The 18,352-nt window shown below is 41.4% G+C and overlaps 6 protein-coding genes and 1 long non-coding RNA gene across 13 annotated transcripts; 5 read left to right on the top strand and 2 right to left on the bottom strand.

Moving 5' to 3' along the window:
• The first annotated feature begins 19 nt into the window (after positions 1–19).
• LOC124350823 lies at positions 20–1,824 on the top strand. 5 transcript variants are annotated; one of them, XM_046801658.1, is made up of 4 exons: positions 20–176; positions 1,408–1,452; positions 1,514–1,525; positions 1,598–1,824. In XM_046801658.1, exons 1-4 carry the CDS (start codon positions 110–112, stop codon positions 1,738–1,740), a joined length of 267 nt encoding a protein of 88 aa, XP_046657614.1. In that variant the 5' UTR covers positions 20–109; the 3' UTR covers positions 1,741–1,824. The 5 variants fall into 5 exon arrangements, with proteins under 5 accessions (XP_046657614.1, XP_046657611.1, XP_046657612.1 ...); XM_046801657.1 differs by lacking the exon at positions 20–176 and adding an exon at positions 1,190–1,346; XM_046801655.1 differs by having other exon boundaries at positions 1,514–1,824.
• A 482-nt stretch (positions 1,825–2,306) lies between these two features.
• On the bottom strand, positions 2,307–4,239 carry LOC124350818 (stathmin-4-like). The gene is made up of 8 exons (XM_046801649.1): positions 4,010–4,239; positions 3,801–3,837; positions 3,679–3,728; positions 3,497–3,622; positions 3,258–3,434; positions 3,060–3,200; positions 2,857–2,997; positions 2,307–2,788 (listed from the first exon to the last, which is right to left on the bottom strand). Exons 2-8 carry the CDS (start codon positions 3,823–3,825, stop codon positions 2,696–2,698), a joined length of 753 nt encoding a protein of 250 aa, XP_046657605.1. The 5' UTR covers positions 3,826–3,837; positions 4,010–4,239; the 3' UTR covers positions 2,307–2,695.
• Positions 4,240–4,295: 56 nt separating this feature from the next.
• On the top strand, positions 4,296–7,147 carry LOC124350563 (armadillo repeat-containing protein 8-like). The gene is made up of 11 exons (XM_046801327.1): positions 4,296–4,405; positions 4,468–4,541; positions 4,607–4,731; positions 4,801–4,890; positions 4,958–5,151; positions 5,215–5,793; positions 5,855–6,037; positions 6,117–6,326; positions 6,393–6,734; positions 6,801–6,967; positions 7,025–7,147. Exons 1-11 carry the CDS (start codon positions 4,379–4,381, stop codon positions 7,053–7,055), a joined length of 2,022 nt encoding a protein of 673 aa, XP_046657283.1. The 5' UTR covers positions 4,296–4,378; the 3' UTR covers positions 7,056–7,147.
• A 125-nt stretch (positions 7,148–7,272) lies between these two features.
• LOC124350670 lies at positions 7,273–9,400 on the top strand. Of its 2 annotated transcripts, XM_046801469.1 has the most exons (6): positions 7,273–7,576; positions 7,892–8,031; positions 8,110–8,267; positions 8,344–8,417; positions 8,491–8,782; positions 8,882–9,400. In XM_046801469.1, the coding sequence occupies exons 1-6, from the start codon at positions 7,456–7,458 to the stop codon at positions 9,300–9,302; spliced, it is 1,206 nt and encodes a 401-aa protein (XP_046657425.1). In that variant the 5' UTR covers positions 7,273–7,455; the 3' UTR covers positions 9,303–9,400. The 2 variants fall into 2 exon arrangements, with proteins under 2 accessions (XP_046657425.1, XP_046657426.1); XM_046801470.1 differs by lacking the exon at positions 7,273–7,576 and having other exon boundaries at positions 7,594–8,031.
• Positions 9,401–9,933: 533 nt separating this feature from the next.
• LOC124350666 lies at positions 9,934–13,346 on the top strand. Of its 2 annotated transcripts, none has more exons than XM_046801466.1 (7): positions 9,934–10,457; positions 11,477–11,700; positions 11,763–11,907; positions 11,976–12,251; positions 12,316–12,732; positions 12,802–12,846; positions 12,906–13,346. In XM_046801466.1, the coding sequence occupies exons 1-5, from the start codon at positions 10,289–10,291 to the stop codon at positions 12,711–12,713; spliced, it is 1,212 nt and encodes a 403-aa protein (XP_046657422.1). In that variant the 5' UTR covers positions 9,934–10,288; the 3' UTR covers positions 12,714–12,732; positions 12,802–12,846; positions 12,906–13,346. The 2 variants fall into 2 exon arrangements, with proteins under 2 accessions (XP_046657422.1, XP_046657421.1); XM_046801465.1 differs by having other exon boundaries at positions 9,935–10,457; positions 12,910–13,346.
• A 1,144-nt stretch (positions 13,347–14,490) lies between these two features.
• LOC124350862 lies at positions 14,491–15,366 on the top strand. The gene is made up of 4 exons (XR_006921198.1): positions 14,491–14,591; positions 14,651–14,772; positions 14,824–14,990; positions 15,074–15,366. It is a non-coding gene; the product is annotated as an uncharacterized LOC124350862 (long non-coding RNA).
• Positions 15,367–15,846: 480 nt separating this feature from the next.
• On the bottom strand, positions 15,847–17,234 carry LOC124350734 (neurotrophin 1-like). The gene is made up of 3 exons (XM_046801561.1): positions 17,077–17,234; positions 16,672–17,001; positions 15,847–16,607 (listed from the first exon to the last, which is right to left on the bottom strand). The coding sequence occupies exons 1-3, from the start codon at positions 17,089–17,091 to the stop codon at positions 16,137–16,139; spliced, it is 816 nt and encodes a 271-aa protein (XP_046657517.1). The 5' UTR covers positions 17,092–17,234; the 3' UTR covers positions 15,847–16,136.
• Positions 17,235–18,352: the final 1,118 nt, after the last annotated feature.

The raw sequence follows: 18,352 nt of genomic DNA on the forward strand, positions 1-18,352 counted from the left end.
AAAAAAAAAATAACTGAGTAAAAACACAAGGGGTTATATAGAGACTATAGATTATTAACTTTATTCACTTTGGAACTTGGAGTGAACCTACCTGGACGGTCACGACAGAATGGCATCCCACAAGCGGAAGGTCGTTTACTTCTTTCTTCTAGCTGCCACACTTTCAATCATCGCAGGTACTACAATCTACGAATAAGAATGTAATCCAATTAAATTTAAAAATAATAATTCTTGCAGGTGCTTCAGCCAATCCCGTAAGTTTGGAAGATGCAGAATCATCGCGTAAGTCAACATGATGAAACATTAATCAACAAAATTAATAACACTTTGAAATAACTCGACAGTCAATCAAGATTTGGAATTACAAGATGAACAACGATGGGAAAATAAATCGGAATTTGAAACACCTAACGAATCATCTACTGACGAAGAACGACTACAACGACAGCAAAAGCACCCATTTTGGCACAGAGTCGGCATGAACATCAAACATTTTATAAATGGGTTTAGAGAAGGTTGATCGACACGCGCTAATAAAGTTGCTGCCTTTTCCATGTTGCATAACGTTTCCATTGAGTTAATCCGAGTATCTGTTGAACACACAAATTAAATTCTCGTCTTCCTTCATTTATCCCAAGACATTTTGTCATTAATATCACTATTTGTTTAACAACCTATCAAATAAAATGGAATTCAAATGTGCGTTAAGAATCAATAAGGATGAGTAAACTTTAGTTTCCATTAATTTTCTGCCGGATAAATACCCCCATCATGATACGGCAGGGTAACAACACATTAGTTCTCAAAAGTTAAATTTTTCCATGAATAAGTGAGACCTGTTCCTGGTATTTCGACATCGGCATCTATAGTCAGCAAGTTTCATTTTGGTTTCCTTCAAAGTAAAAATTATTTTTATCTCGGGAAGTAAGATTAAAAATTTAACCAAAAGTTGGCGACCCATGGCGACCACAATTTTCTCATTTACAAGAGATATTCCAAATAATAATTTTAAAAACAACAACCCCAGAATAATAAGACTTTTCTTTGTATTTAATTATCAACCACAAATATTGAGGTGTTGATATAAATAAGAGAAAATCAAAATGATGAACCACAGTTTCCTCATTGCAGCTAACACAACCACAGGAAACACGTCAAATTCTGTGATATGCCAAAAATATAAATGAGTTAAAACACAAGAGCTTGCATAAAAGCCATAGATTATTAACTCTATTCACTTTGAAACTTGGAGCGGACCTACCTGGACGATCACGAAAGAATGCCATCCAACAAGCGGAAGGTCGTTTACTTCTTTCTTCTAGCCGCCACACTTTCAATCATCGCAGGTACTACAATCTACGAATAAGAATGTAATCCAATTAAATTTAAAAATAATAATTCTTGCAGTTGCTTCAGCCAATCCCGTCAGTTTGGAAAACGCAGAATCATTGCGTAAGTCAACACGATAAAACATTTATCAACCAAATTAATAATACTTGCAATAATTCGACAGCCAATCAAGACTTGAAGTCTCAAGATGAACAACACAATGAAGCTAACAATCGTTCGACAAGATGCTTAAAATCGCCTTGCCCTCGTTTCGGATGGGGTCGATGGGGATTTGCAACACCTAACGAATCATCTGCTGACGAAGAACGACAAAAACGTGACGAAAATAATTTTTGGTACAGAGCCGGGATGAGGACCAAACTATTTTTTAAAAACAGGTTCAGAGGTTGATCAACATGCGCTAATCATGTTGAGACAGCCTTTCCCATGTTGCATTAATCTAATTATCTCTGTGGAATACAATTTTAATTCTAATCTTTCTTCATTAATACACAAGGCATTTTCTAAATTCATATCATTCTCTTTTTAAACATGTAGCTAATCCATAAAATAAAATGGAATTAAAATTAGCGTCAAGAATCGACAAGTTATTTACTCACAGGTTCCGCTTTTTGTTTATGAATAAACTGAAGTTCCCATTAATTTTCTGAAGAAAAATCCAGGAAGTGTGTTGAAACATTTGTCTTGAAGTCGTATCCAACGTTGAACGTTGCCCCGTGTTTGGCATGATTAGCATAAAATAACCATAGGGATATAATCGCGTAGTCCTACCTTGACGATAAATATTCATGAATACTTTATAATTATAACAAAACAAACCTGAAAACTAACTTACCAAGGAAATGAATTTTCAGTCACGTAAATTTCGAATGGCCATCCTCAAAACGAACTCACTTAAAACTAAACATTCTCAAACAGCAATCTTCTCTAAATATCTGACAATAAAATGACGGAGGTAATGCGAAGATTTTCTTTATTAAATAATACTGACGAATTAATAATTTTGAATAGCGTGCCGAAAATATGATTCACCATATAGTAACCGATTTGAGCAAAATGGACTACCTTAAAACAGATGGTTGAACTCTTCTCAATTTACCAGGAAGGGGAGATAGCAAAATGGCTTGGAAACGACAAGCCAACGTACAGGAAAAGGCAAACACAGAAAAAAAGAGTTCAATGTGCGCTTGTAGCTGCAATTTTAACGTATTGTAAACGTTAAAACAATTAATAGCAATGACCCACCCCAAGTTGACCAGAAAAATGAAATTCAATAAATAAAGGGATAACTTAATAAAGAAAGCACAAACGTCTTCGCGATTCTAAGGGCAAGTTCATTGGAATGTTAGCCGGATGAAGCAGTCTCTCCTTCATCACATTGGCCGCCACCAGACAGACGATTTTCCTTCTTTTGGCGAGCAAGTTCACCGCGACGATCCTACAACCGCACATAATTATTGTTAGCGGCATCTTTTACATTAGGAATGAACAAAAATAACAAATTACCTGTTCCTTGAGCTTCTCTAACATCTCCTTTTCAATCTCTTCGCGTTTTTCAGCCGCCAGTTGAATCTTGGAATGGATCTGCTCCTCCATGGCTTTGGTCTTTTCTTCACTGCTCTGTTTGACAGACTTGATATGTTCTTCCTGTAATGAATTAATTTCATTTAATTTCTAGTTTCCATTCGAATAATTGAAGACATTATTACGTGAAGGCGTAGCTTCTCTTGAAGTTGTTTGATGATTTCGTCACGCTTCTCGTCAGCTGATTTCAGCTTCTCGTCGATTTGCTTTTGGATATCTTGAAGCTTGGTGTCGTTAGTCACCCTGACCGTTTCCACCCGTTCCAACTACACACGATGAATAAGTTTACCAGATAATTTATCTTTACAATGAAATACACTTACATGCTCCTTCAACTTGGTCTTGAGAGAGTTCAAGTGAGCCTCTCTCTTCTCCTGAGATTCCTCCATCTTAGCATCTAAATTTTCTTTGGTTTTGGTGACAAAAGTGGAAACAATCTCTTGCCTCTTTTGCACAGCTTGGTTGATTTTCTCATCCACATCATTGATGGACCTATTAGCCTGGAGAAATCACATAATACCCTTAAATAACTGTGACCAGTTAAATTGCTTCTTTGACCAACCTCACGTCTTTCCTTGGCAGCCAATAGCTTCCTCTCAATCTCTTCTTCAGAGGGCTGAGGACGAGTTGGTGTTGAAACAGTGAGTGGTGAAGGGGGGCGATCGCTTACTGGTTCTGCTAAGATAACCTAGTTGACAATGAACCATGAGGTTATGCTTCAGTGAACATGTGGCAAGACTTTACCTCATAACTCAATCCTCCCTTGGATTTCTCTTCCCCACGAATGGCAGCAACTGTAAGCACCATAATACCAAGAGTTAGGTAACTCTAAACCACAAAAAATTGACCAATGAAATCCTACATACCTTCTTGATCAATAGGGCTAGACATAGCTGTAGACACCTAATCGATTAAGATCAAATCAATAAAAAGATTACGTCATGAATTCAGGCGTGGTCCTCGTCACGATCAATTCCAACAAAGGAAGTTTAAACAAGGATTCAAAATTCAATTGGCAAGTACAAATATTAACCCTCTACTCAAATGACAGTGTAAATTAACGTTGAACAATTACCTTGGCAAAGACAAAATTATAAAGGAAAAAAGTCTCTTGGAGGAGTTCGAACCAACGTTCTCGTTTGCAAGCGAAATGGCGAATGAATGCAAGTGAAATAGAATAACGAAACTGGCTACTGGGGATGGGGTTCAGTTGACATGGCGACCGCCTTTTGTTACTTACCCCCTCCCCATTTTTGCGGGCGCGGGAAAAGTGAAAACTCTTGCCCTGCAGCTGATTTTTATGAAAAACGAAAACTGGCGCCCTTTTCAATTTTTCGCGCCATCTAAAGCTAAAAAGTTGCACTACGTATCAGTAGCGTCTGCTAGCAGACAATCCGGCTTGAGCCATTTTCGAACAGAGACGCATTTCCATTTGGGAAGAAAAATGACTAAACTAATTCATTCAATCATGGTAAAGAATTTGGGACATTTTGCCATTCTGGTTATTTTTATCAATTATCTGGTCATTTTTAGGACGTTGAGAGCTGTAACTCGTACGTTGACAACCTTTACGACGTAGACAGTGCAAAATGCCTAGATGCTGTCATGTAAATATTTTTATATTTGTATTCCAAGAAAGGAAAGTGATAATCCAACAGTTGTTTTTTCATAGATACATCAAAAACATGATTATCGGTTCAAACAAGGCCAAGAATATGATCATTCAACAGGGTATTACTCCAAGATTGATTCAGTTACTCGACGATCCTATTGGTGGTGATGATCTCAAATTAGAGGGTAAATATCACATTCAGAAATAGAGTGTCACAACAATATATTCAATCGGTTTTATTTGTTGATTTTTAGTGATAGCAGTGATTGGATCCCTTGCACGAGGAGATGAAAACCACATTAAATCCTTAACAGCAGCGGGAGTTATTCCTTTCCTACTAAACAGTAACATGATTTCCTTTGTAGCTTAATTGAAACTAAAATCTGAAACTTTTCTTTTTTCATGTCACAGATGTCTGCGCATCAACAAATCCCCAAGTTATTGAATTTGCCCTCAGAGCCCTGCAACAGTTATTTCAGAACGAAGCCACAAAGACTGACCTCCTGTTTGCAGATTCAAGATTGGTGCCCCAGCTGTTGAAACTCATGCCCCTGTCCGTTTGCAACCAAATATCTGTCACTTCCATCTTTACCAATGCCTGCAAGGTGGATAGTACAATGTCACTAATGCCTGAAAAATTGATACATTTCAATTTTTTTTTAACCAAGACGTCTGAACACCAAGCGATTCTCTGCGCCAACGGAGCCGTTCCAGCCCTGGCCGCTTTGCTCAATTCTCCTGTAGGCGATGTTCAGTTAGCCACTTTGGACGCTATCGCTTCCCTGTGCTATCAGAACCAACGCGTTTCGGCCCTTCTGACTGTCTCCAGCTTCGGCGGCAAATCCGTGACGGACCACTTGGTGACTTTGATGGCCCGTGACAGACCGGTGGCCATGCAGTTGGTAGCCGCCCGTTGTCTGACCTATCTACATCGAGCTGGAGCGATCTGTGCTGACGATGGCAAGATCTTGTACAAGACATTGCCTTGTCTGGTGCGGATGTGCCGGAAAGAGAACAGGCGATCGGAAAAGGCTCTTGGTGCGGAAACACTGGCCTATCTGATTGAAGTTGACACGGAACTGCAAAGAGTGGCCTCCATTTCCGACCACCTCATTCAAAATCTTTCTCTATTTTTGGCTAAAACTCGAGATAACTCGTCGGTGCAGCAACTTGGAGTCGAGTCGATTGACGAAGACGCTCCTGCCAGCGCCAAAGAAGTTCAAAATCTGAAACAAGCCGCTCTCCGGGTAATTCATTCAATTCCATTCAAACGAGAAAGAGATACTTAATATGATTCCTTGTCAAAAGGCATTTGCATCGTTGGGCGCCAATGACGAAGACATCCGTAAAAGGATCATTGAGACGGACCAGTTGATGGATCACGTGGTGACGGGATTGACGGAATGTGGGGATCACAGAGTCCAGTTGGCTGCCGTCCGGTGCCTTCATTCTCTGTCTCGATCTGTCCAGCAACTACGAACAACTTTTCAAGTAATTCAATCACCCCCCCCCCCCCAAGCAAATTTGAGCCAGCCAAGGTCTGTAACAAGGTGACGTTCAATCCAATTAGGATCATTCAGTGTGGAAGCCGCTGATGAAGTTATTGCAGAATGCGGACGAAGATATTTTGGCCGTGGCATCGTCGACGCTGTGCAATTTGCTGTTGGAATTCTCGCCGTCCAAGGAGCCCATCCTCGAGTCTGGTGCCGTGGAACTTTTATGCAATTTGACGCGTAGAGAAGATTCCGCTCTGAGACTCAACGGCATTTGGGCCCTGATGGTATTTGTTGATCGAGTCCAAAGACAACAACAAAATCGATTCAATTGACCCCCGTCTTTTATATAGAACATGGCGTTCCAGGCCGAGCAGAAAATCAAGATTCAAATCTTGTCGTCGCTGGGCACGGACCAAGTCTTCCGGCTCCTCTCTGACCACGAAGTTGGCGTCGTCATGAAAACGCTTGGCTTATTGAGGAATTTGTTATCGACAAAGCCGCATATTGATTTGATTATGGCCCAGCACGGTCGCCAGATCATGCAGGCCGTCATTCTGATATTGGAGGGCGAGCACAGCCCCGACGTCAAGGAGCAGGCCCTGTGCATTCTGGCCAATATCGCTGATGGTGAAACGGCCAAGGAATTTATCATGTCCAATGAGGACGTGCTGCGCAAACTCACCAATTACATGGTATCTAATATTTTTAAATCAATCCATCGCCTCCCAAGTTTAATACGCCAATTCCATTTCTTCCAGTCGCATTCGAATGTCAAACTGCAGACGGCCGCCACGTTTTGCATCGGCAATTTGGCGTGGAACGAAGACAGCGGCTGCCTCGAACGTCAGGCGCGTCTGAGGGAAATGGGCGTTTATCGAATTTTGCAGCAACTCCTCTGCACCAACGACGCCACACTCTTCGAAAAGTAAACGGAGAATTTCATTGACCTTGACGTTGCATAACGTTTCCTTGTCTTTAACAGGGTCAAAGCGGCACTGCAGCAGTTCTCCTAAACAAATCGGAAGTCTCCTACACCCCCACCACGCCCTATCAAATATTTGTGTATTTTACATAATTTGGAAATACTCGGAATCCGGCAACTGTTTATGTCTCATAAGATAACTTTATTATCATCATTATTATAATTCTAATAATAATAATATATGTCTTATTAATCTGAAATAATCGGTTGGCGAAAAAGAAAGATACAAGATAAAAGCCGGAATCTTCTTTTGTCCGCCCTTCCATCGGCGCGCCATTATTACATAGGAAAAGAAGGAGATATATCCAATTACGCGGGGATCCTAATTAGCTTTTAGCGTATGGCATTTCGATGCTGCTGCCGGGTTAGGAGCCGAGGAGGAGGAGGTGATCGATACTACACGCGCCGGGTGGTGTAAGACATTGCCCGAAATGAAAAAGGAGACGAAGAAGAAGAAAAAATCCCTTCCGCCCCGAGACGATGGATGTGTGTGTGGGTCGAGTCGCGGCTGCGCGCGCGGGATGGTGAGCAGCTCCTCCTGGCAGATGTGGGGTTGGTTTTTTTTTTTTTAGATTTATCATCTCTCTCTTCTCAAGCCGAGGAGGAGAGAGAGATAGAGTTGGTACCACCTTTTGTGTGTAGCAGTCCATAACATATCGACGTTTTCTGGAGCTTGTTGCAAAAACTTGTTGGTGGCACACATTTTGACAGATCTGATGCTGAGCAGCAGGATCCCAGTTGTCGTCGCTTTTTGATGGAATGGATGAACTTTCCTCCTCACAAGTCCAGTAGAAATTGTTGTGGATTTTGTCATTTGCTGGTGCCAGTCTCAATTGTGTGTGGATCGGAATTTTGTTTTGAATGAAGGAATGACTGCTGCCCTATCGCCATCGTCCATCACTACTAGGAGGATCGCCACGTCTACATTTTGGTTATCCGGCCAGGATCAGCAACAACATTGTGTCGATTCGTCACTGACAACATCCGATCCCGTTCAATGTCTCAAGGTAAAAATCAATTTCATCAAATCAAATACAAATGACATTTTTGTTCTAATTTTACGATTTTCAAACACCCCAAAAAAGTTGCTTAGGGAACTCAATGGCCAGGTATCGGCCTATCATCAATTGGCCACGTCTTTGGGCACATCCAGTGGAGACGGCCAAAATCTTCGCGGCCGACTGAAACGCACCAGGCGACGAGCTCGTCAGCTGGCCAGTATCGTTCGACGGTTAATCCTCACGTAAACATTTTTAACAATTGCTCTTTTTCTCCAGTTTCCTTTGATTATTAAAATTATTTTTATTTATTAAAAATAGGTTGGATAGTAATGTGGGTGGTGAGTCGTCTGGCCGGCTGTGGTGTCTCCTCTACTGCTGCCTTTACGTCCTGGGTTTGTGACAAATCATATTTGATCATTTTATTATTGATACTTTTGGTTACGATCAAGTTTCTGATTTTTGCAGCGCTGGAAATGCAGAGGACGTTGCAATTGCAGTGCACGTTCGCCCTTTATCCGGCTGCGGGATTCATCAACACTGGGCTGGTGGTTGTCCAGCAACAGCAAATGAAACCGGCCAACAAGCAGCAACAAAAGAAACAAAAGAAGAAGAAGCCGAAAGCCAGCAACAACAATCGGACCAACAATCGTCGGCTGCAAAATCACATGGAGTCGAGTTGTTTGGTCGACGATGACGACGACGTCCCACTGGCGGATCTCTTGAGCCTGGAACGGGCCGAAATCAATCAACTCCAACAGTAAGAATAGAGCCATTCATATAGTTGTGCAGCATCAATATTGATTTTTGTCTTTTTTCTCGACCACTTTTTTTTTTTGAAAAATCGTGGCCAAAAAAGGGAAATTGAGGAACTGGAAGGAGCGCTGCAAGAATTGCGTACCAACTACAACGTAGTGGAGATTGAATCTTATCTGACGATGACAGATCCACTGGAACGACTGGGCTGTGATTCGGCCTCATCGGCCGTGTGCCAACAACACAATAGATCGATCATCAACAACCAGACAACAACATCAACGACGACGACCTGCTATTATTACAACAGCAACGACAGTGGCGGCGCTAGCGGCGGCTATTGCAATGTCGCCGACGATTCGATCGGTTCATTGTCCTCGTCTTCTTCCTACCACGAAGAGGAGGAAGAGGAAGAGGAGGAGGATTCCAGTAGTGTAGTTAATCAACGTCGCTGCCTTTGTGTTGTCATGGCAATCGTCATCATCGTCTTCATTTTGGCCACCATTCTCGGTGCTTCTCTTTAACTCAACTCGACTCTCTCTCTCAACTTGATTCAAATGTTTTTTGATATTATCCTGCGAAGGAAACGAGACGGATCAATACAATTTTGTACAGAGGCGGACATTTGACGTGGTTGCAACTCGCATAAAATGATGGCCATTGCAAGTTGGGAGAGAGAGACGTGCCGGAATTTTATTTGATGATGGATCTTTTCTTTGGCTCTTGTCGAATCAGAGCTGCACTGGGACATCAGCCTTTCTCTATTTCGCCAACTAGATCACACAATAGGAGCCGGCCCCCACCCACCCCCCGTTGTGTGGGTTAAAGCGAAATGACAGCCAACGCTCCTGGGCTGCAATGGTACCATCGATTTTTTCTCTTCCCCCTCCAGCAGCTCCTGAAAGGAGTGAAAAGAAAAAAGGGGAAGAAGAAAAACGGCTCCTGCTGGAGGCAGGCAAACGGGGGAGGGGAGTTATTTGATCGATATCAATGGGAGGCGTGGCCGAGGAGCGCCAGCAAAGGAGTGGGCGGGAACTGCATTTGAAAGAAGGGTATGTACTACGACTATACGTTTAGATATATAAGATGGCCAAGAGGGGAGTCTGACATATGCACCCTCCCTCTCCCCTTATCATCCTCCTTTATATATTCCAGTCGACTATCGCACACTACTACTATACCTATAATACTGGCGTGCGTGTCGCTTTTAAGGAGCATTGCTACAGCGACAGCCGATCCGGACACAGTGTGGCTGCGTGAGTGTGTGAGTGTGACGTGTGTCTGTCTTGTTTGTTGTGTGTGTGTTTCTGTACTACCGCCAGGAGAGTCCCCCCTCGGGAGCCATTTCTGTTTTTTTCTTTTTTCCCAGGAAACAACATCTCATTATGGGTGACGGCGATCAAACTTTCTTTCCTAATTGAACACAACTTTTGACAGAGAAATGGTCCATCAAGTGCTGTCGCCGATTGACGTCCGTGAATTGGCGTGTTAATAATAGTAGGACTCCAGGATGATGTCGACGCTGTTGGAGACTTTCTACTACCACTGGAGGAAGAAGAAGAAAATCCGGCGGCTCAATCAGCATCCGTCAACTTTATTGGCGTCGTGGCTGACGAAATTATTCGTCGTCACATTCGTTAGTCTTTTGTGCTACGCATCGGCGGAGAAAAACAAACACTGCAAGTTTACCCCCATCTTTTTTTGTTGTTGTCCTTTTGATCCAATCTCATTTGCATATTATGCACATCGTCGGGGGGATTTCAAATGTTTGGTCACGATGAGAGAGAGTCACGACTTCAAAGTGATCTGATTTTTCTTTTTCTCCACCGACGCGACGACCCGCTTTGGTGGAAATCTTTTCCTCTCAGACTACGGTGCTGGTTGGGCTAATATTGCCGGGGCTATAGTCTCTCTCTCGGTTGTGATGATGCCGCTGCATCCACAATGTTTCTCTCTCCCCTCTCTCTTCCTGTCATTCCATATATCCTTTCCCAGTCTTGTATATTCCCAGGGCAGGAGCATCAGCAAGGAGGCGATCGATACTTGTTCCTCCTTCCAGCGTCGCTCCATTCTTTTCTCTCGCTCCCTTTTTTCTTCTTCTTCTCCCATCATACTATAAAAGAGAGCGCGGATAAAACCTTAGGCTCAGCTATATAATATCCCATCATGTTAGCCAGAAACTTGGATAGGCTGCTCCTGCTACTGTGAGTGCTCCTGCTGCTGCTGCTGCTGCTGGTGTATGGCCTTTAGAAACTATTACAGATAAGGACTATAGTAGGCATATAATCTATAGTCGGGTCTCCGGGACCCGCCATCGGCTATGTAGGATCTTTTTGTGCAGACCCCTTTTTTTTCACGAGATTTAGCGACGAACTTGACACACAAAAGATGCCGGAGGGTAAATATCTCTACACAGATCGATGGCTTCTAATCAAGTCTATATAGTTTGGTATGAGAACGTGCGCGGGAATATTTGAAAAAATAAAACTCGTTAGGTTGCTGCTGCCGTCATTGTCAAAAAGTTGCTGATGGCTAGCGGGTCCAATGTAGAGCTCGTGTAGTAATGACCGTCATCACGCGATTGAATAGCCTACAGTCACGCATAGGTGTTATTATTCTCAACTAATTGGGTGTAAATTCGGTCGTATAAGGCGGTAGATGGAAGTTGATTTAACGCGTTTTGACGCATTATCGGCAGATCACGTGGCGTCGCTGTGCAAGAGCCATTTCCTGCAGCAACTTTATCGCAAAATCGATGGGGCCGTTTTGAGGTCGCAGAACGAGCACAATTTGGATTGCCTCATCACTTTCCAAACGGAAACGGTCCTCCAACGTTTCATGCTCCGCTTCGATCAACTTCAACTCGACTGCAACGATCATCTCTTCATCTACGACGGAGCTCACGCCACCGGCGTTTACAAGGTACTACTATCAATCATTGATTGTTTAGAGAGTACATTAATCACTTTTTCCCTGACTGATAGGCCGACCTGTCGTGTCGTCACACGCGTCAAAGCGTCGGCACAATAACCACACGAACCAATTTTGTCACGCTCAAATACGTCACAGATGCTTGGGGCACTGAGACCAGCGGATTTCATCTTGTCGTCACCGCATTCAAAGATAAAAGTAAATACGACGTTTTTAACATTTCAATTTGAATTTTTCTTTAAACAATTTTTAAAACCATTTCGTAGCGGAATTTGTTTGCCGGGATTTCCGATGCGCCCAAAAGGATTTCTGCATTTCCACCGATTTGCTCTGCGATGGCGTCAATCACTGCGGCGATAACACGGACGAAACCACCACGTCACTCTGCGCAGACAGCGATCAACATTTCAAGATCCTCGGACTGAATTTGCCGGTCTTTGGTGCAGTGGCCGGAAGTATTGGTGTTGTCATTCTCTGCGCAGTGACGGCCATTATCGTCGTCTGCTGCTGTCGGAGGAAGAAACCGCCTACAACAACTTCTGGTAAATTATAAAATTGTTTCTAATTGCAAAACCGAATAATAGATATTATTGAACACGACAACAGCTGGAGCAGCAGCAGCAAGTAGTAGCAATAACGGTCGACTAGTCGACGATGGCAACCAGCAGCAAAAACCCATTGCCAATTTGTTGTCCAACGATTCTGCTGTCAAAATGCCACTGCCCACCACCACCACTACACCCGGTGGGTACATGACACTTCCGTTGAATAAATCATCAGCAGTCACGATGTCGGGAAACCGGCATCCCCCTGCAATCGATCAGGGCCATTTTCTTCGACGAGTCACAACAATGGGAATGCAGCTGGCACATCTCAGCAGCAGCAATTCTCCTACCATCACTCGCAACAGTTCAGCACATTGCAGAGGCACCACCATCAACAACACGACAACAGTTCATCTGCTCAACAGCAGCAGTTTCAACTTTTGGTGCCTGGCAATATGAAAATGGCCGTCTCGGACAGGTAACTAGCCTTCTTTTTAATTCATTATTCAAGACCATTTTTATGCAATTTGTCTTTGTCAAATTTCAGTGACGGAGCATCAAACAATAAAGACGAATGGTTCGTCTAATTTTGGTGAGTTGACATTTGGTACGTGATTAAATTAGCCAAATTTTAATTTTTTCCATCTTTAGACAGCAACCGTTATCAATCGACTGCAGGGGGTTTCGCATATTTTTACAGAATAAAAAGCTGTAACGATATTCCAGGGCGTATAGAGGGAGAAAGAAGATATCTACATAATCATCATTATAATTATTGGATATTATTCCTTTGGATACCAAGATCATGTTTGTTTGTTTATTTCATATCAGTTGTGCTGGTACTCGTTCATTTTTCTTAAATTGCATATCTATTGGCAGCAACAGCAAATGGCTGGTTTTGTTTAGCGAGTCAACAAGTACTTATTGTAATGATGTGGGCGATCCACAAAACATTCGCGTCAAAGTACTTAAAATAACGTAACAAAAATTGAACATATCGATGGATATCCGCCGTAATAAAGAGTCAAATTCCTGTTTTTTTTTCACCCCAAAGCTAATTCGTTAATTAAATACAGTTCCATAACCACTCCATTTCTGACTTTATATCATGCGACAATTACGGAGACGCGTGTATCTCGAGTCTCAACATATTGACATCATATTTATTACCGGGTGCACATCGCCACATCCATTCATATTACCCGGCTTACAGCATAAATACAAATGTTGTAAATTTTGACACTAGATGGCGTTTAGTATTGTTATAAACAAAATGTCCGAAAGTGTTGCTTTATCTGTGTTTCGAGTGTTTTTGTTTTTATCGGTTTTTACGAACCAAATTAAACCTTAATTTGATATGCAAGCAAGTATTTAATTGTTAATTGAACACCATAGATAATTGTTACATGCATATCTGTATTCTACTATTGCTAGATATTGTGTCTGACTGTCTGTTATGTTGTCCCATCTGTCATTGGCATTCCTAGTTTTAACAACGAGTTCCTGAATATTTCATGTTAGCCACAACTTCAGCTACCGATCATCAACTGAATGACCAATTTTCTTTACAGGCACCAGTATTTATGAGTTTTTTCTTTGCATTAAAAGGCATGGTCAATGCTCCAGTAGAGAGCAGAGCAGTACGGAGGACTGTTTTGGTTTTCAGATTTTACAGTGATCATTATTATTTATTACATACTGCCTTCGCCAACTAGCATCACAGTGTGGGCTGCAATGGAGGTATGTTTTCGTTTTGTCATTTGATTCAACAGTGTGGTTCTAAATCTTTTTGGTGTACTACAGTTGGGAGGGGATTCAGCCAAACTCTTGTCTATGCGATATACTATTACTTTACATTTCCAACGGTTTCCACTTCTGATAGAAATTATACAACAAACTTCCAACTACAGCTCCAGGTAAAACTGCATTGCTCTACATTAGATTTATCTATCTGTGCAATTGAAAAAAGTTTGTGGCTATTTTCAGTCAAGATCAAGGTAATTTACAACCACACAGAGTCTAAACTCTGTTGTCGACACAGATATACCCTTAAAATTAGTCAGGGTAATTAAAGCCCAGAGAAATGCAGCCAAAATGACTAACAACATGCCACAACTGCAAGTTCTTCAGCAAAAATTGACTGATGCCAGACAGGCAGGAAATGCCATGGAAGGTATTTTGTTTACTACACAGGTTCCAAGGTTTTTTTCTCTCTATTCAGAATTTTCAAATTATTTTTGCTGTTTTGAAGCTGCACTGATGGGTTATGAGATCCAAAGTTTTATGAAAGAGAAAGGACTCAATCCCTTAAAAAATCCAATGGTGCCTCTTATTCAGGTGATAACTTACAGTTAGGAAATTATCAATACATTTCACATAGACTTTTTTCTTTACAGGCACCAGTATTTATGAGTTTTTTCTTTGCCAAACTCTCGTCTCTCAAGGCTTTCCCATTTTAATTTATTTCTTCCGAGCCATCCCATTCATCATGTTCCCCATCACGATGAATTTCCCAGGAGTGCCTGATTTTTAAAATGAGAACCTGATTTTTACCACAATTTTTTTCTAGGCTATTCTGTGCTATTGGTTGACGACTAATGTCATTTCACTTGTTCAAGTCGGTTTCCTTCGCCTTTCCCAAAGTCCGAAGCTATTTCGATATCGATCCGATAGTTGTTGTTCAGCCAGTTAAAGGGGCCGGACCCAAAAAAGGATTCGTTGAGGGAATGAAATAAGGTAAGTGCCGATTTATTTTTAATGCATGGTTTTGTTGATCAATTAAAAATATTAAAACGTAACTTTTTTTTTACATATTTCAGCTTGGAATAATCAGAAAATCACCGCTGAACTTAACGATCGCCAGCGTCTTATTGATTCAAATTTCAGACGTGCAGGTACTGGTCCAATTCAGAAAACTTATTCCTACAATCCAACAGCAGCACCGAAAGCACAGGAACTAGTCCAGAAAGGTTTCAAACAAACGAAGAAATCCGTGTAGTTTGAATTGTTTGAGCGAAACAATATTTAGCTATTGAACTTGTTTCCTTCCTTGTTTCCACTCTTTGGAATACAACACATTCGCAACCCGGTAGCGAATGAATGACCATCAAATGGAAACATATTAGTTTTGTTAATGCCCTGATCAAATGGACAACTTCAACTAGTAGGAAAAAAATTATTTCTATTTTTATGCCCATCAACTGAAGTATTCACCTGTGAAAATAAAGTAGGTGCATCTATAAGGATGAGATAATAATGTCGTTTGGATCAAAGTGAAAGCAAGTAATTTAAGATTTGGTTTCATTTGCTGCTGCATTGGTGAAAGATTTATAAGAATTTAGATTTATATTTCTAAAGAATTTATTGGAGGTCTATTGTCGCGTAGTGGAGTTCTACTGTCGGGCACTGGAGTTCTATTTTCGGGTATTTTTAATAATATTTAAAAAATAAGTTCTTTGTCTTTGGAGTTCTACTCTCGCATACAAAGATTTTTTTTTTTTACGTTAGGTTTTTCAAACTTTTATAACCCACCCCCCTACATCTTTACCAACACACTAGCATGAAGTAAAGAGTAAGTAAGTAAGAAATGGCGTCAGTTTGCATAATATTGTATTTGTTTGTTGACCACATAAAAATGTAAGAAAAAAAGGGAATACAGTTGATGTAATCATGATTATCAACTTCAATCTGATAATATTTTTGGAAGATTTTTGATCAATAATTGAAAAAAATTTTATTGTGCAATGTAATCAATAAACTTAAATTTGCTTTGTCAGTGACAGATTCAATGTCGAATCTGAGTGGGGTTTAAGGTAAAATCGGCAGAATTCTTGAATTTTTAAATAGATTGACTTTTATGGAGCATGAAACAGTTGTTAGAATTTAAAGGCTTTTATCAGGAATGCGGCAGGAGCAGGCCGATGGTAGCTTGTAAATGTCAATGAACAAGCCTTTGTAGGTATCGCAAGGATCAAAGGAGAGCATACGATGATAGACGTACTTCTGGACACAGGAGCTGTGATGACAAGGAGCCAAGGTACGGCAAGATGCGCCGGCGAACAAGCAAGTCTCCACCCGCTGGGTTTGGGTGTAGTAGGCGACATTCTGTACGATGACACGCCATTCGCCTTCGACGTTCATTGCACGGACGGGACGGGCGTAAATAACGTCGCTGGGGCAGATGTATCCTTCACCGCCAATCCAGTTGCTCTCGTCAAAAGGTTCACCGTTGTAGTTGGAGTAGTCGAATTTGTTCTCTTCCAATGATGTGACACCACCGACCAGGTTATCAGCCGACTGAATAGCGACTTCAGCGTATTTCTTCAGAATCAACGGGTCGTACTCGATGGCGTACTAAAACATGACAAACTTACAAATTATTTGCAATTCTGGATTCCATAATAAATAAAAAACTTACCTGAATTTCTTCAAGTGGATATTCGTAATCGCTAAGGCAGTAGGGGACGGATGCATTTGCGCACTTTGGTGGAGTGCGGGGGTCACAGTAGTAGTTATCCTTCTTGTAAGAAGGGCCGTAACTGGGTTTGGCGTAAGGTTGAGGATACCCAGGTTTAGGATAAGACTCTGGGTAATCCGGTTTGTAATAATCTGGTTTGTAAGCAGGTTTATGGTAACTGGGATTGTATTCGGGCTCATATCTAGGGCGATATTGAGGATCTGCAGATGCCTCTGCCTTTGGCTCCGGTTCGGCCATTGCGGCAACCACCAGCATCAAACAAAGCAGCATCTGCAATAAAACATGAAGGTAAAATTTAAATGTGATCAACATAACTCGGAATCAAGAGAAAACACGTTAGTTTACCATTCGTAGGTCCATCTTATTAAAAAATCTGAGAGGCTGAAAGTAATTCGGAGGTGATGTTGGCTATTGGAATTCAACTGAGAAACTAATGCTTTTGTCAGTTGATACCATCGCTTTTTATACCTACGCCCTAGGTAACTCGAACAAGTTGCCGAGTGTTGTTCACTGTGCAACGAGACACGGTTAAGTGAGTAGGAGGTTGAAGCAAATTTCAAAGCCGTTCCTCCACAGATAAAAACGAAAAGAGTAAACTCTACTTTTCCTTTTTATTTTCAGTGTCCGAACGTTTCGGCACATCTGGACCGTTGACCGTGATCTAAATAATTGGGTTCTCGTCGGTAATAATAACGAGTTTCTCTCCCAATAATAAAAACAGCGCCAGACCACTTAAGAAAATTCAATGGTATGGTCACCAATGGGAAGATCTCATGCTGGGAATTGTAATAAATATTGCGTGGGCTTTCAAACGAAAAACATTTGTGAGAGCGCTTTATGGCGGCAGGCCTATAAAGCTCATACGAGCACTGCCTCGGCCTGAATTTAAAACATTTAATTTACGAATTGTAGCGTGTCAGGTTTCGCCTTCTTAAGAATGCCGCCATTTTCAAATGTATGAATTTCGCTCGTTTTAGACAGTAAATTATCCTATTTTTAATACATTCACAGGAAAGTAAAAAAGACAATGTTGTCTTTCGAAAATGGGTTGAGAGAAACGTTTGTTTAGAAATTTTTTTTACTGGCAATTCTGTTAAAAAGCTATAAATTTTCCTAGCGATTTCGTGAATTGTCTGGAAGGGTTTGTGAAAAACATAACAAGTGATTTTTGGAACCATGCACAAGTTTCCCTGTACGGAATGAAAGTGTGAACACATCATTGGCGAATAGGTGAAATCTTCACTATCAGAAAACCATCATGCTTCGTTCAACAGCCTTCACTTTAAAAGTCGTTTGTTACATCCGCTTGATTGACGACTGTGAAGGCCGGTCGCCTGAGAATACATGATAATAATCTAACAAAAATTTATACTACCTAAATAGAAAACGAATGTTTGGGTGCATTGCGTAACATGGGAGAGGGGAAATGGGTCTAAAAATAACGATTATCAATTGGATGAGAATTGTTTTCTAACAACTTGGGCAATTAGCACCAAACGTGGATTCACATGCGCCCATATAAACGGTTGATCAACCAAAGGTAACGACCCTGCGCCAAGAAAGCTATGGACAGCTAGACCACTTAATAAATAATGAATGAAGACCTTACTCTCCTTTTTCC

This window comes from Daphnia pulicaria, chromosome 7 (genome assembly GCF_021234035.1).
Source record: "Daphnia pulicaria isolate SC F1-1A chromosome 7, SC_F0-13Bv2, whole genome shotgun sequence".
Classification (NCBI taxonomy): domain Eukaryota; kingdom Metazoa; phylum Arthropoda; class Branchiopoda; order Diplostraca; family Daphniidae; genus Daphnia; species Daphnia pulicaria.